The 16089-nt window shown below is 40.5% G+C and overlaps 2 protein-coding genes across 4 annotated transcripts; one reads left to right on the top strand and one right to left on the bottom strand.

Moving 5' to 3' along the window:
• Positions 1 to 1920: 1920 nt before the first annotated feature.
• gpx1b (glutathione peroxidase 1b) lies at positions 1921 to 4150 on the top strand. Of its 2 annotated transcripts, XM_042407640.1 has the most exons (3): positions 1921 to 2016; positions 2132 to 2275; positions 3489 to 4150. In XM_042407640.1, exons 2-3 carry the CDS (start codon positions 2198 to 2200, stop codon positions 3837 to 3839), a joined length of 429 nt encoding a protein of 142 aa, XP_042263574.1. In that variant the 5' UTR covers positions 1921 to 2016; positions 2132 to 2197; the 3' UTR covers positions 3840 to 4150. The 2 variants fall into 2 exon arrangements, with proteins under 2 accessions (XP_042263574.1, XP_042263573.1); XM_042407639.1 differs by having other exon boundaries at positions 1921 to 2275.
• A 1015-nt stretch (positions 4151 to 5165) lies between these two features.
• On the bottom strand, positions 5166 to 15955 carry usp4 (ubiquitin specific peptidase 4 (proto-oncogene)). Of its 2 annotated transcripts, XM_042407634.1 has the most exons (23): positions 15705 to 15955; positions 14307 to 14434; positions 14039 to 14169; positions 13808 to 13934; positions 13534 to 13679; positions 12933 to 12994; positions 12600 to 12746; positions 11519 to 11636; positions 11211 to 11384; positions 10962 to 11120; positions 10430 to 10654; positions 10180 to 10263; positions 9957 to 10051; positions 9673 to 9855; positions 9293 to 9507; positions 8934 to 9155; positions 8765 to 8835; positions 8562 to 8677; positions 8317 to 8466; positions 7283 to 7386; positions 6765 to 6853; positions 6425 to 6558; positions 5166 to 6268 (listed from the first exon to the last, which is right to left on the bottom strand). In XM_042407634.1, the coding sequence occupies exons 1-22, from the start codon at positions 15854 to 15856 to the stop codon at positions 6436 to 6438; spliced, it is 3021 nt and encodes a 1006-aa protein (XP_042263568.1). In that variant the 5' UTR covers positions 15857 to 15955; the 3' UTR covers positions 5166 to 6268; positions 6425 to 6435. The 2 variants fall into 2 exon arrangements, with proteins under 2 accessions (XP_042263568.1, XP_042263567.1); XM_042407633.1 differs by having other exon boundaries at positions 5166 to 6558; positions 15705 to 15954.
• Positions 15956 to 16089: the final 134 nt, after the last annotated feature.

Raw genomic sequence — 16089 nt, 5'->3', positions numbered from 1 at the left:
CAGTAAACATGCACAACCCCAGAGCGTTGTACCTGTGCACTCACGTCGGAGAGTACAGTTGATCAAGATGCTTCACTGATTCCTGCCTCCGTCTTCGCCTTACTAACGTTAGTTTATTGACTAATAACTACTGGTTTACTTACCAACGTCTTGATTTACGAAGTTAACGAACAATTTTGTTTTCCAAGAAAACAGGATATTCTTCCCAAACTAACGTGTTGTAGCATAATTTTCAGCAAAATGAATGAACTGTGCCTGCCCTGAAATAAACAGTTATCAGTAGGTACTGCTGAAATAAATCTGTGTCCCCTCAGTTACTTTCCACATTTGACCTACAGCAGCAATATTTTACAATATTAACTCATGGTATTAGTGCATTTGTTGTTCTTTAATTTGTTTCTTTTATAAATCGTTACTTTTTCTGTTATTCATTGCTTATTGTTCTCTGTATTACCCTGCATGTCTCACTGCATTTAAAATGTACGGAGGCCAATGCCAACATGAAAAAATGAAATAGATTAAATAGGTGGAATTTATTAAATCAAAATTATGAAATGTTAAATCAAGATTTCGCCTTGCTTAGTTAAAATTATTAGATTTATTAAATCCGAATTAGATATTAAGTCAAAATTTTGAATCATATAGTAATTTGTTAGGGGCTATGGGCCAATATATTGGTTGATATTAGCTTCATTGCAGATAAATGGGTATTAGTGTATATGTCGGGCAATAAGTAACAAGAAATTGCAGCACAATGCCAAAAATATGTCTGAGGTAATTCCAGTCTCTCCATTAAATAGTTTTTCCACCAGAGAGCACTGACATGTTTAATTTTCAGCTGTAAAATGTCCTGCTAAATATCTTGCTCACAATTCTTTAAAAAGTAATAATTAAGAAATCCTTATCAAAAATTATGTGTTTATATAAAAAAAATAAATTTTTCAAACTCTCAAATATCAATATTGATATTCCACCTCAAAAATCCAGTATCATTCAGGCTATTAGGACTTCGAAGGTCTTTCCCTTGTGGTTCTATGGCTTTCATCTTACTCATGTCTATCTCCAGGTCTCCCTCTCTCCCTCAGCCAATCATATTCAACAACAAAAGATTGAGTTTGGGATGGTCTCGAAAACTGATAAAATGATCAACCATCATTTCATCTCTAATGCTGCCATGAATGACAGCCTTTAAGAAATGTGCACTGGTTAGTGCTGCTGACATACCTTTTGTCAACAACACATATAACATGATTGGCCTGGACATGTGCAGGGTGTCATATGTATTATAGCTGTGGGCTGCTTTCATGTGCTATTGTTTTGTAGTCCTATGCATACATTTTGGATTTAATGTCATTTAATGACAGATTTGCAGGGTGTGAACTGGAACCAGTCCATGCAGTGTTGGCTTCTGGTCTGCAAAGATGTTATTACACAACTATGGACATTTACTCTTCCCCTTGGCCAGTGAGAGCAATAAGTGAAAAAAAAAATTCAACTAGGTCTATCTGCGGTCTATCGCAGTACCTCCACACACACACTTTACTACATGACACACCTACTTGGTTAGGTTTAGGCATGAGCAGCGAGATGGTTAGGATTAGGGTTAGGGGTCTGGGGGGTCTGTCGTGTAGGTCGGCAAGACTGTAGATACACCCTTCTCAAAAAATTGCTGCTCTGACTTGCAAATAATTATTGCCACTCCAACTCTGTTGATAATTTTATTTTGACTTAAGTCAAACATTTGAATTAGTATGTCATCATTTGGACTTACTATGAGTATTTTTATTTTCATCATGCCTTTCTTTTTTTTCTGGCTGAAATTAGCTTCCATATAGGCATACTTACTAATATGACGGTACAGTGAGGCGTCCAATTGGGGCGTCCCACAGGTTACAGGGCGTGAACTATCTTGTCCACTTAGATTCAAGCTCTTTGTCCATACCTCAAGAATAGGTTTTAGTAACTGAAGGAGACAGTGAACGTCAATTACGTCCGGTGTCTCCGTTGAAAACACAGGTATCTCCGCTACTCTTGAGAAAGGGAAATAGGTGGCACAATAATGGCTAAAAAAATTTACGACTTCGAGGCCAAACTCTTAACGGGAGAAACGTTTAATTTCTCCACACTGCAGGGCAAAGTTGTCCTCATTGTGAATGTGGCGTCTCTCTGAGGTACGACCACCAGGGATTACACCCAGATGAACGAGCTCCACGAGCGGTACGCCGGCAAGGGGCTCGTGATTCTGGGAGTGCCCTGCAATCAGTTCGGCCATCAGGTGAGGAACTTAAAGTTATATCCACTTGTGCTCTATTATTTATTTATTTTTTTTCTTTATTTTTTTGTATTACATTGTATTTTCGTGTTTTTATTGCTTTTACTCAACTCCTAACATCGTTTTTTAATTGTCCCGATTCAAATTGAAACAATTCATGTATTTTGAACTATTGCTAGTTGAGAAATAATATTCCAGTTTTACATTTTTTAAGTAATGTTGCTACTTTAGGCCTGCTTTATACATTCAACTCGTTTCCAAGTTTACTAACATGTTTTAAGCTCAGCCAAGGACAGTAATCCAATTAATTTATTATAATTGCTAGTGTAATGGTTATATAAGTAAGTACACCTTTAAGTGTAGGTTCGATTTTACATGTTACAATTGTAAGCGGTTTTAACATTGTTGCATATGTAGGAAAGAGGAACCTGCAGCAGGGTTTGCGGGTTATACTTAACAGATAATGTAAGTTCTGAGATTGTTAGGGGAGGGTTATTGCTTTAACGACCATGATGCAAGCAATACACATTAGGTCAGTTAGTAATTTATTGTTCATTGTAACTATATTAGTTAGTAATTAATATGTCACCAGGCTGGCACAGATGATCAGTAAGCTTCTATCAGGAAGTAGGAAGTCAAACAGTTTACAAAGGAGGGGTTCTTCCTGATTACTAAAAAGTCACATAAAAAAATCCAAATCAATCACCTTTGACAAAAGATATACATAATCAATGCCATAATAATGTCCCACAACCTGGTAACCGAAATGTTTGTGCATTATGGCTTATTGATCAGATTACTGGTTTGTAAAGCATTAAATTATCTATTACCCATTTAATTACATTGTTCTTGACAGCATAAACCTTTTGTAAATATGAGTTAATGGAAAGTGGAGCTGAAATTGTAATGCTGGACTGGAGAAAGTCAGACTGTCAACATTTCAACCCATTTAAGTGGTGCTAGTCACAGGTTGTGACTTTTCTTTTCCATATCAGTATCTGGTGTTCAATTCCCTCTGAAAACACCGTTATATTGCAGTAATAAACGTCTATAGGATCACAAAGCTGGGGTAGACTCTGAACCTTTTTACAGTGACCTGAACCTGTCTGCTCTTAATGATTTCATTTTGCTGTAACATTTGTATGGTGTTCCTTTTTTTAAGATGAGGCAAAAGCATGTATCACAAGACTTAACATAATGTCATCAACTCATGCAGGAGAACTGCAAGAACGAAGAAATCCTCTTGTCTCTGAAGTATGTCCGTCCTGGAAACGGCTTTGAGCCAAAGTTTCAGCTCCTGGAGAAAGTGGATGTGAACGGGAAGAATACCCATCCCCTGTTCGCGTTCCTGAAGCAAAGTCTCCCATCCCCCAGTGATGAGCCACACACTTTTTTGAACGACCCAACGTTGATCATCTGGAGCCCGGTCTGCAGGAACGACGTGGCCTGGAACTTTGAGAAGTTCCTTATCGGGTCAGACGGAGTGCCGTTCAAGCGTTACAGCAGGAGGTTCCTCACCAGTGACATCGACGGAGACATCCAGAAGCTCCTCAACCAGGCAAACTAATCCAAAACGTTGTCCGACCATCATACAGCTTCCACAGCACTACGCCAGTGTGTGTGCGTGTCCATGAATACTCCTCAGCTTCAGTAGATGGTGTGTGACACTTTTCACAACCACCTGTGCTCTCTTGTACACGATGACTGTGTTCTGTTCTTTTACTAAATGAAGGCATCCTCTGAAACCAAGCTAGTTGTGAGGGGGGTATCTGATGAAATGTAAAAGGCTTAACGTTTCAGCTCCATTGAGTGCATGTAAAGCACAGCTGTGGTTTGATGTGTTAAGTGGACCAATAAATGTTTTTTTTTCAAAGCTTCCCCTTACTGCCTCTCACTGAGATTTCACATTGTTTACTTAACCACTACCGCCTACACATAACTACAGATAATAATCCATTTTGTAACCAGCCAGTGCATGAATGGCATGCAAGAAAGGTTGCATCACCTGCAAATGGAAGAAATTTTGTAATGCCGAAAAGAATATTTCCTAACAACCTCTGACATTAAGAGTATCACAGTTCCGCTGTTGGATTTCAGTATAGAAATAAGACAAACACACTTCACATCACCCTTTTTTTTCTGCATGCAATTAGTCCAAACAAACCACCTTTTTGAGGCTTCCAGTCTTTATTGTACTTTGAATTCAAATATTTTTCAGTTAAAAACAAATACTGTAGATATCGGCAAGATAAATATGAGGACAAGAATTTATACACCTATTTAAAATAGTGTGATTATTTACATCTCTTCGGTTATTTTTGAATTGCTGTCATGATTTGGGGTGGGGGTCGGGGGTGGGGGTGGGGGGGGAGAAAACAAGACTCATTGCATTTGGCAGCTGAATTTTGTTTTCAACTAAGTATCTAAGATTACAGATATGACATAAAGCTTTTCTAGTCATAGGCATAAATGATTAGGTAGTATAATAGTACTCTGAACGACATGATGATGGCAGGACCAACATATCAACATGCTGTTATGCAAAGTGCTGAATTTATGCCACAGAACAAGATATCTTTTCTTCTAGTAAATGGAGCCATTCAGTGCGATCTGCCATCTGATCAGAGTATAAGTAAATGTTTTATACTCAGTCACACTCGTACAAGACACCTGTTATAACTGTGCTTACTGGGATCATTTTTTTGTTGGTAAAGACTATAATGAGATAAATCTAATGGATTTTTTTTAATGCTTTCAACAGAAACAATTTTGCCTTTTTTTTTTTTACCTAACAGATGAGAAGTGTAGGTACTGCTGTCCTGCCCCCATCTGATGACACATGTAGATTGTTCCTCATGACTAGGAGCAAGTTCAAGTTTCATGAATAAAGCACCACTTTTATACTAGTTTATTTTTCTTCACCCAGTGTGCTTTTGAAGATATCAAATAACATAGCCATTTCAATACAGAGCTGCATTAATGTACAAGACTAATAAGGACAAGCCATTGCAGGTGAGCTAGGGGTCCAATCAGGCAGCAAAATATGCTTAAAAGACACATTAAAATGATCTGGAAGTGTATGACAGACCATAACCCTTAACGCTAAGGCCGAAGCATACATTTCTGTAATGTCTAAATACACCAGAAGCAGGTAGATAATGTATTCATGGAGAATTCAAAGTGCCTCCTTTTTAGTCAGGTTGCAGGAATCAAAAGGCCGCTTTTGCATTGTGATTACAAAAAAAAAAAAGGGGGGGGGACAATGTTAGCAGGGTGAGACTCCTCTCATAAGTTTAGGGTCCGAGAGACAGCAGAGCCCATGCTGTGTGTCAAAAAAAAAGAAGTGATGGCTGAACAAGAGCGAGGCCAAAAAAACCAAAACAACAAAAAAAACAGCTTCTGCCACAACTCATGTCGAGACCCAGATGTTAAAACCTTGAAATCAGATATCCCCCCTCTGTGGTTTAGATTGCAACACAGACCAAGCAGCCCAGGAGCACAACTGCCACAGCTAGCCTGCAGCTGCAAGATCCCCGTCAGTAATGGATCCACACTACACAAGTGGCATAAGGTCACAGGATTCTTTCAATAAGCATGGCATGCATTGTTCTGCTTGCATAACGCACTGTAAGAATTTGCATTCACCTCAGCACAGCAAGATTATCAGAGATAAATCGAGGCACGATGCCAGTATCCTGCTAATGTCTTAACAGTTGGTACATTTTATTTTAAATACCTTGAAATGCTTTGGTTGAAACAAGATGTGCATTTGGCTTTTTTTTTTTCTTAATATTTCTGACTGTTCTTTGTGGGCAGAAACATTTGTTTATCTACGCATTTGAGGGCACTTCTAACATTCTGTTCATCCAGTGAGAGGATCTATATCCATTTATATTCCTCTTAGTTCCCGACTAGTAAACTATGTTCAGAAATCAGTAGGCCACCTGCTGCAGGGAGGAAGTCTCTCAGGTCGCTCTTCTGACAAGGCTGTTGGCTCTAGTTGACAACATATGAGACAAAAATCAAATAAAATACGGGGGAAGGTGGGGTTAATAATGTTAAAGTCTGTGGAGTCCTCTGTCACTAAAGTAGCTTTGTGTGTGCGTCCGAGTGTCTCTATTTGCCGTATGCGTTTTGATGCGTGTCCCTCACGTCTGGGCTCCTCAGTTTGTGTCCATGTGGTCGTCGGCTGCCTCGGGGGCTCCTCCCAGCGAGGCCGAAGGCTGAGGTTTGGAGGGGGCTTCCTCGTCTCTGCGTTGATAGAACAGCACGTAGGCTGCTTTAGTCTGCAAAGAGACGGCAAGGATAGGGTTACTCTATAAAAACAGGGAAACTCAACACCAAGGACAGAGAGCCAAAAAGGTAGAGGATCTTATCAGGTACCATCATCAGATAAAAAAAACGGACATGGGGACCAAACAAATACTGTATCTCCGAGGGCTTTCAACTACAGGATACGTAGATTTATGAACATTGAAGAATGAAAGCTCACCACAATCTGGTCCTCCGAGGCAGACGAAACACTGCTGTCATCAAAGTAATACCACTTTCCATCCACTTTATTCTTGCCATAAGCTGTGTCTGTCAGACAGAAGGAAGCAAAGTGTTAAATAAATATTCAGGCCGTTTATTTACTCCAGGAAGAGATTAAAATCTTGTAGGACCAGTTCACTATGAATGGACAAAGCAAATACAAAAAAATAAACTGACTCGAATCAACAGAGAACAATTATGTGTGAGCCACTTTGGCACATTAAAATTTAACCCACTACAGTGTCCATGGAGACAGTAGTCATTCAGCATTCACCATCTGTTGACTCATTGTGTTTAAAGACTAAACAAACTCTGTTTGCACAAGAACTAGAGAGAACTTTTATTAACAGCGGAAAAGAAAATGGTTTAATGTTAATGGAACCTTTTATCAGCTGTTTATGTGGAGTAATTAAGGCTCGTGCTTTCCATTCGAGAAGAAAACAAAGTGTTGGAGGGAAAAAACGAACAGTGACTTACAGTGACCTCCTCCCATTCCTCCATAGTGGTTTGACACGGCAATGAGGTCGTATATGTAGGGACCGGCCTTCGGGTCACACACAAACTCGGACATGTTCAGATCCCTGACAAATAAAAGATACCATCAGTTGCAGCAGACAAACTGGCCACAATGGAAACTTACAACAGTCAAGAAATAAAAACTATATTCCTGTCACACTTAAAATGAAGGACACAACAGATGAGTTCCTGTTAAAGTCAATCTGAGTAAGCATGAGTCAGCCTTTTTTTTTTTTCAAAGCAGGATTTGATTAACGCTTCTTAGTTTCCAGAGGATCAAGTTCCTCAACAGAGGTCACACACAGTGCGAAGGAGGAGGCAGGTGGCCGTTGCGCCACAATCCTGATGCTACTTATCCATTTTAAAACTCATAGTAAAATTTGCACTAAGCCAGCTGCAAAAAAAAAGTTACTGACTCATACAGAGTTCAAAAGCTGCTTTATTTAGTTGCTTGAATTACACAACCAAAACAGATGAGGACACAGACGTTACTGTTCTTTGTAACGTGGTATCAGTTATCTCAGACAAGAATCTATTTTTCGAAAGTGCAATAATATTTCCTCATTCAGACCTCTGATCAGTTCTGTGAGTTTCATACTGCAGCTCCCTCTAGTGTAAAAGTCCCACTGTTACTGCAGCTTCTCACGCTTCTTTTACAACCACATCCACATAACAAATATTAGTCTCAAGATGGAGTGAAATAATGTGCCTCAATAGCTCATTTTGTCTCAACAGAATATGGTTTTTCATTGTTTTTATACAGAATAAAATGTGTGATCACAATTTCCATGTAAAACATGGAAAATATTCCAGCCAACTGTCACACATAAATGTTTCACTTTTGCCTGATGAGACCTCTTCTCGGGACTGTGTGGGACTGTACAGACCAAAGTTGACTGATCTCACCACATTCTCTTGATATTGAACTTGTTTTCCCTCATAACTGTCCTTAAACTCCTTGACTATACTCTCAATGACAAATCCTGCCTGCATACCTGATGGGAAAGTCCACCACTGTGTCCAGTTTGTCCCTCCAGCATCGGTTGTAGGAGAAACGCTTTAGGTGAACTACCAGAATGCGAGGCAGTGACCACAAGTCAAACTTTTTTGTGGCCTGTTGGTGTTTCTTACATGTGGGACAATACCTGCATGAAAAAAATTTGTGGGTTTATATGACAATAGTAGGGGGGGAAAAAAGGAGATTTGACACTCAGGTTAGGCTGAAGTTGTGAACCCTTACCATGGATCGTGTTCTCCAAGTGTCTCCATGGTTGTGAAGAGCTCAATGCATTCCCTCAGAGCCACGGTGGCTTTCTTTTTTTGGGGCTGGAGCATGCTCTCATGCTTCTCATAGGCCTACATAAAAAAAATATTTACACAAAGATAAACAGACTGTTTGCACATCCTGTCACAGGACTGTCTGATGAATATAAATCTACTGACCTCTGCTTCTTGTTCATCGTAACACAGTTTCTTTGACTCTGTGTCCCAGTCGATCGCCACTGTGGAATGTGCTGCAGAGAGAAGAGATGGAAGAAGGCTGCGTTAAAACAGAGTGGCTTTGAAACATAAATGCAAATCAATGCAATTTCAAGTTTAAAAGAACACTGACGATTGAGTTTGAGGACATTTCCATCGCAAGGCAGCGGGCTGATGTTGGCTGTTCCGTAAGAGTTGACTATGCTGAAAGTGAAGAGCTTGACTGGTGAAGAGCACAGCTTGGCCGCATCTCCTTTAGACCCATTTTCCAAGTCAGAGGTCTCCTCTTCCTCCTCTTCAGACTGACCATTCTCTGGCTCTGGACTCACCTGGTGGTCCATGGCCTCCTCTTCACCTGAACAGACAGACAACCATGAAATCTCATCATGTTCATGTTGTTGCACAGCTGCATTTTTAAAAGGTGTTTCGTGTCTAACATCAGAATAAAAAACTGTTTTGTAGGGACCTCCTGTGATAATGTTAGCTGCTTACCATCATATAGCCCATTAGTTTCATTGCAGGTCCCTGAGTGGTTGCTGCCATTACTGGAGCTGGCGCTGCAGGAGGCCCCGTCCGACAAGGGGCTGCCGCAGCCACCCAGGCTGGACGATGTGGAACATTCAGGAGCCTGGCTGCAGCTGGCAAACGTGGCTGAGGCTGACGCTCTGCTTTCACTACTGGGGCTCTGCGAGTGTTTTACATACCGTCTGAAACAGGGAATAGAGGAGAGAAGTTAAAAAGCAAATATTCATTCATTTAAATCTGCTTCTGCATTTGTTTCCCCCCTCTGTCTCTTCACACTGGCTGTAAACACGTTGTTACTACACTGTCATGCAGTTTTGATTCTTGCTGTCCACACGGTATGTTCTCACCCAATCCTCTCTATGATCTTGTCATAAAGAACGTCTGCTATGAGGTTTTGTCTGGGCACATTGATGAGTAAAGGCTGGCCAAACAGCATGGTGCTTGTGGAGCTTCCGGCATGTTTGGAGTGTCGCTCCCTAAAATATACAGGCAGGTTCATCCTCTCACTGTCCTCCTCCTGTACCTCATACCTGCAGAGAGCATCGACACAAACACACGCGTACTGTATAAAAGCAGCAGCCACAGTGACTTACATGAGACAACTAATTTTTTGGTCAACAACAAATCTTACACAAAGATGTCATCTTTTTCCATGATTTGGTTGAGGCCGTCATCCCGTCTATAAATTTTATGGAACCTGTGATTGTAAACGTCAGCAACCACCATCTAAAAAGACAGAAGCGGGTCGTAAAGTTAGCAGATATTACTTCCATTTCAACCTAAAACACAAATAATAAAGTTGAAAGTATGCAGTATACTTGACTTTGTTCTACTAGTGTAAAAACATGTCTAACGTTTTCTGGAGGGATTCCACAGAGTCTGGACAAGGCGCTGCACAGGTCTGTCACTGTACCCAGTTTGGGGACCACCACTCGATACTGTCAAACAACGAGAAAAATGCAACATTAAGATCTTGGTCAGTTTGTTAAATACGACACAAAGACAGCCTTGTTTGGTTTGGAATGCTGGCATGAGTTAGTATGAGCTCATTCATTTGTAGGTTTAAGTCTAGAAGAATAACCCTGGAGCTGATTTCTGGCTCACCTGTGTGGGTCTGGACTGAGGGTCTGATCGCACCAGGAAAACCTCCATGGTACGATCCTTCTTCATGGGCAGAGGCAGTGTGAGGTAGCAGAACGGGTCAAAGGTTACAGACACCTTGGAACACTCTGGGCACACTAAAGTGGATTTGAAGAGGCCGTGGAAAATATCAACTATAATGGAGTCATTGCGCAAGCGATGGTTCGTCCAGGCTTCCTTGGCAACAATCTGCAGTGCCGCAACCAATGAGAAAAAAAAACCATTAGATTCCACCTTAATGAACTTCATTATAAATGTGTCTGTTATATATGGTTTATATACACATTTGATAGTATTAAAACAATTCTTCTAAACTTCTTGTCACAAACTAGTGGTCCTTGCAGCTCTGTAAGTCTCTCAAAAATTAAAACAGATTTCACTTTCACTTTGAATACCGTTATTACTTATCTTTTTGAGACATACAATGCCTCTGAAAAACTATATCATAAAAGACCACTGTTTGAAATCCAGAATCATTTCTATTTATGTACTATACCTCATCCGGACGGCCCTCTGCATCCCTCAGGGCCAGATAAGGCTTCTTCTTGACACGATTCAGATCTTCATGGAGCCCGTCCAGCAGGAAGGCCAACAGCTCTTGGGAGTCCTGCTGCTGATAGCCTGAAAACTGGGGAGCAAAGCGTCCAACCTGGGTCTGGAGATAAAAACACAGGCGTTATAAACTCTGTCTGCAGCTTGAAGATTATGGCTGGAACCAAACACAGGGTTGGTGGACAAGACTCACTTTGAAGGTGCGTGGGGCCACATAACTGCTGCGGCTCAACCACATTTGCTTTACTAGATCAGCATAGGCCTCTGCAATCTCGCCCCTCATTCCTAGTGGATTCTCTCGGTTAATCTCTGCCTCATACTGGTCATTGAGGAAGTATTCTGTGAGTGGAGATGCATTGCTCAGGCACTGGGAGAAGAAGGAACAAAAGTGGATTGTGTGAAGATAATACCCAAAAACATGTTAGGATTCAAACACATTTTCGCCTTTTCTCTTCAACTCAACTGTTGGGCACAAGTTATGACTTAAATATTATTTTTTACCTGGAGGGCAGAGTTCATGAAGCATGTGTTGCCCAAATTACTGAGACCACACAGGCCAGGCTGCGACTGTGACTCTCTGTAGTTGTAGGAGGAGCTGTATGAATTATAGCCCCCAAATCTGTTGGAAAAGCAGATCTGTTACTGTTGAGATCCTGTACTGATATAAAACTAATACTTCAGGCATGTGTTTAAACACAACATTCAAATATGGTACACAGATTCAACATCAAGAGTGACAAACAGAATACAACTTCAAGAGAACATGTTAACCAGTTATCATGCATACCTCTGTGAACTGTCAACAACTGATATCGGCTAAGCTACTGGCACAGAACAAAACTAGCTCAGCCATGTAAATCCTGAAGAAATATATAACCCCAGATGTCCTGGGCAGTTAATATAACATGTTAAATAACAGATTTGCTTTTTGTCTATTTAAACCAGTTGTCAAATTTGCCATATTTTATTTTATATTTTGTGTAATATTCAATTGTGTCTCTAGCAGGCGCACACGGCACTATTCAGCAATGAACTAATCATGGTACTACTCTACTTAGACTGCAGTTCAAACTGACTGAAAATATTACTGCTACTTGAAGTTTTTAAGATTTAAGGCAACAAAAGAACATCAAAGCCTTTTGTTGTGCAGCCATTTCACCAAGTCTGTATTGAATTCAGATGTCTGCAATTAAATCTTCTTTCCTTTTAGAGTTTAATGTCCTGTGTCTGGATACAGTAATAGTCTGACCTTATGTAGAGGATGCGTGTCAGCACTACTTTTTTTCTCTATTTGTTTCTATTATGTCCTAGAACACTGTACAAACTCTAGGAGTCCCTAGAGACCTAACAACTGGAAACTACAGGAGCTAAGTACACAAGCAGATTTAGTTAGGGTAACTGCTGGTTGTTGTTATGGGTTTGGAACAAACCCATGTGGTCGTGGCTGAAAAGGACAACCAAAGAAAATCAGTCCTGTGCCACATAAACAATACAGTAAATGCCTAAGAGAGGATAAGGACAGTAGTGTGTGTATGGCAGGAAAACAGAGAAAAGGGGATATATTTTAGAAACAAACTCTTGCCTGTTGCCAGAGGACGTGCTGTTGTTAAGTGCGTAGCCAGGGCTACAGCTGCTGTCTCCATTGGTTACTGTTGAGGAGATACTGGCTGATGAGTTGGAGGACAGTTTTGGGGAGGTAGTGAAATTCCTGGATGGGGTTGTACTAGATCTGGTGAGCAAGAGCAAGAACATGTTTCAGAGAAGCACATTTCTACAAATTACCTCTAACATTCAATGCTGTGTAAATTTGCTGTCTCCCCAAATAGTCTAAAAACTTCTGAACAAGGATACAGCTGATCTCCTTTTCCTGAAAAACAACAACAACAACAACAACAACAACAAGGTATTTCCTTACTTGGGATGAGAGGCTTGTCTGGGCCACGTGCCATCCTCATTCTTGCGCTCAATCACAAGCACCTGTGGGAAAACAAGCTGAATGAAAGCCAAGCAGGCACAACTGACTGACCTTCATGTCAGAGCTATCATGTCCCAGGCTTGAATTTAATACTGTACGTGCGCCAGATGCTGCCAAGCTTTAGCAGCTGCAAGTAGGTCTATCAACAGCCCATACTTCTATGTGCAATTAGAATTGCAAGAAATAGTTAAAAACAGATTAAGAACACATGTTAAGTCTAATGCAATGCCCAATGTAAAGGGGACAAAAAATATTAGTAATCCCTTACAATATCATCCAATACAACACCATTAAAAAATCCAAAATTACCATACAGTTGGTAATATTATTATAAGCTTAACAATATATATTTTATTGTTATTATATTGTACTGCATTCGACTCTCAGACTTTCCAGTTAGTTTATACAGTGCCTGCAAAAGAATTATGTAAACACAGTGAGTTCCAGTATGTTACAGAGATGTGGTGTTCTTTAATAGAAATGAGGAAGAGAATCTTGTCTGTGATCTGAAGGTTATTTGAATAATACAGCTCAACGTTACCTGCCCCTGGAAGAGACCTGCATCCTGTACAGTGCTGTCTGGCTTGTTCAGCTGCTCGTAGGTGTTGCTCATGTATTTGTTCCAGAGCCTTGTCTCCTTCTCTGATGGGATATTGAACAGTGTCCTCATCTCTTTCTCTATAGTATCTGAAAAAAAGGGGGGAAATGCACTTCATAAATAAAAATGGATATCAGTCAAATTTTTCTGTGTGTTATGAAGCCAGTCATCAGGTTATTTACATGCTGAATCCATGTAGATTGTAGTAGATCCTCACCTATAGTATCAGCTTTACTGAAATGACGCGTGACTACATTTTCCATGTTGTCATTCTCACACAAGTTCAGCTCCAGCAGATAGACCTCCACCTTACAGTGCTTGACAAACATGCCATGTTCGACAACCTAGACAAAAATAAACATATCAATAAATAATGTAAGAACCTGTACATAAGTGAATGGTTTAAAAAAAAAACAACAACAACAAAAAAAACATTTAAGAGATTTACCTTTCTGACAATGGGTCTCTGGCCCTCAAGGCAGCCGTACCAGCTGACAAGCTTATTCCATGCTTCAGTGGGTACAAGGACATAGTCCAGCTCATCTATAAGGTGCTCTTTCAAGGCTTGAGTCTCCTGGTCTTTAAAAGGAAAAAAAAAAGATGATAACAGGCTGAGAATGAAAAGCTTCTTCCAACTTTGTGTTAGTTTTGTACTTTTCTCAAGAGTAATAGAAACTAACACACAATAAATGTTTCTCTCAAAATGTCAGTTTTACCTGAGAACAGCCCAGAGTTATCAATTGGTCCTGGATAGAGGCTACGTTCTCCAACATTGTACATGTCCCAGCTGTCGAACCCCACATACTTCTTCCACTGTTTGAACCAGCGGCTGTCTATCAGATACCTATAAAAAAACAAACAAACAAACAAACAAAAAAAAAACTCCTTGTAATAGTGCATGGAAAACATAACCCTCTTTGCTAGTGACACTCCAACAGTTTCTCCTGAGCTTTGAAGGCTCATTCTTCATTAAGGATTTTTGGTAATCTGATATGGATATCAAGCAAAGGGTCAAGAGATGATAAAATACATGGGGTTTGTTTGGTAAGACATTGCACTTAGCCTTATGACAACTTAGAACATTATGCAACACCAAACTGCCTTAGCATTTGCAGATATAGTAACAGCAAGCTAGTTTAAACTTAATCTCATCCCAAGCGAGAATCTCCTTTAGTTAATAGGCTTGTTAACAAGAATCCACATAGTAAGACGGCAGTTCATTTTCACTTTCATTAACGTGAAAACGAAAATGAAGGTGTCTCAAACAAAGTAAGGTGTATCTATGCCCTTTAAACCTGAAGCTAATTCCCTGAATCTATGTGACTTATGCCTGTACTTATGGAAAACCACACATTTCAGCTTGAATATAATTTGATGAAGAAGTAATGGTTCGTTTGTTATCAACAGTGTCATGAAATATGTTCGCTGGGAAGCTGACATATTACATGTAGCCTGCTCTTCAGTTGGTGCTCACTTCCTCTTAACAGAGAAGCCAACAAAATTGCCTCTGCTCATCTGACATTTTGTAACTGATTTAGTGTTTGGCTGAGGTGAGGCTTCTTTAATAATTCGGTTGCATTTATGTCCAGGCCTGGATAGTCTTTTAACATCTGAAACAATGTTAGCTAACACAAGTAGCTAGCCAGGTTAAGAAGCTTGTCAGACAACTTCAACTGGCATGTCCCTACAAGCAGGTAACGACATCACATAATGTTCTTGTCAACAGGCCCATTTCCTGATCACAGCTGATCCAGAAAGGAACCGGTTTGATTGAACCATCTGAAGCCGGGGCCTATTTTAACAACCGACTAACGTTAGCAACCGCCAGCTAGCGTTAGCTTGTTAACGTTTAAATACCGTACAATTGAGCCGCCTAGTTCGTTTGTTTGATTGTTTACGACTAACGCTAATAACGATTACTACAGGCACTGCTTTTAAAAGAATTTATAAACTCAGGCTGTTTAGCAGCTAGCGTGCTAACTTGTTAAACATTAACTGGCTAAAAAGATCAGTGCTAGCTCAGCAGCTTTGGGTTTCAGAGTTGCTTTAGCATGTTAGCATTTCCTGTTTCTCTCCAGCTAGCGTTAGCTAGCTGAAATATTGCCGATTCTTACCATTCGTCGCCCTTTCTTAGAGTTGTTTTCAAAAGTGACCCAATAGTCTGTTTTTGACTTTCAGTTGAAGGGGTTGGCATTTGTGCGGCTACCGGCTCCGAGTCGGAGTCCGCCGCGCCACCCGACTCGGGTCCGCCTCCCTCGGCCATCATGCAGTGAGTGTGCCGCCGGTATCGTGAACGCGCGGATGGAAGAGGAGCGGTTGGGCGAGGGAGACGCTCTTCCTCTACGATCAGTGCACAGTCGAGGAGAGATGTGCTGTTGCTCTCCAGTGTGGCTGTTCTGTCATCACGTCCACCAAACCGGCTAGTCACAGGACAGCCAGATGCTAAATATCAAATCCGCAAAGTACTATCCATAACCAACAGTGTACCAAAAGGGTTTT

Source organism: Thunnus maccoyii, chromosome 3 (genome assembly GCF_910596095.1).
Source record: "Thunnus maccoyii chromosome 3, fThuMac1.1, whole genome shotgun sequence".
NCBI classification, from domain to species: domain Eukaryota; kingdom Metazoa; phylum Chordata; class Actinopteri; order Scombriformes; family Scombridae; genus Thunnus; species Thunnus maccoyii.
Note: the sequence above shows the minus strand (reverse complement) of the source record. Positions and strands in the feature narration are given on the sequence as shown.

Excerpts from the sequence above, each read along its gene's own strand:
- gpx1b (XM_042407640.1), top strand. The coding sequence starts at position 2,198 with ATGAACGAGCTCCACGAGCGGTACGCCGGCAAGGGGCTCGTGATTCTG. Across the intron at positions 2,276-3,488 it reads GCAATCAGTTCGGCCATCAG|GAGAACTGCAAGAACGAAGA; the intron begins GTGAGGAACTTA and ends CAACTCATGCAG.
- usp4 (XM_042407634.1), bottom strand. The coding sequence starts at position 15,856 with ATGATGGCCGAGGGAGGCGGACCCGAGTCGGGTGGCGCGGCGGACTCC. Across the intron at positions 10,052-10,179 it reads GTGGAATCCCTCCAGAAAAC|ATGGTGGTTGCTGACGTTTA; the intron begins GTTAGACATGTT and ends CTGTCTTTTTAG. Across the intron at positions 6,559-6,764 it reads CCTCGGAGGACCAGATTGTG|ACTAAAGCAGCCTACGTGCT; the intron begins GTGAGCTTTCAT and ends GTCTCTTTGCAG.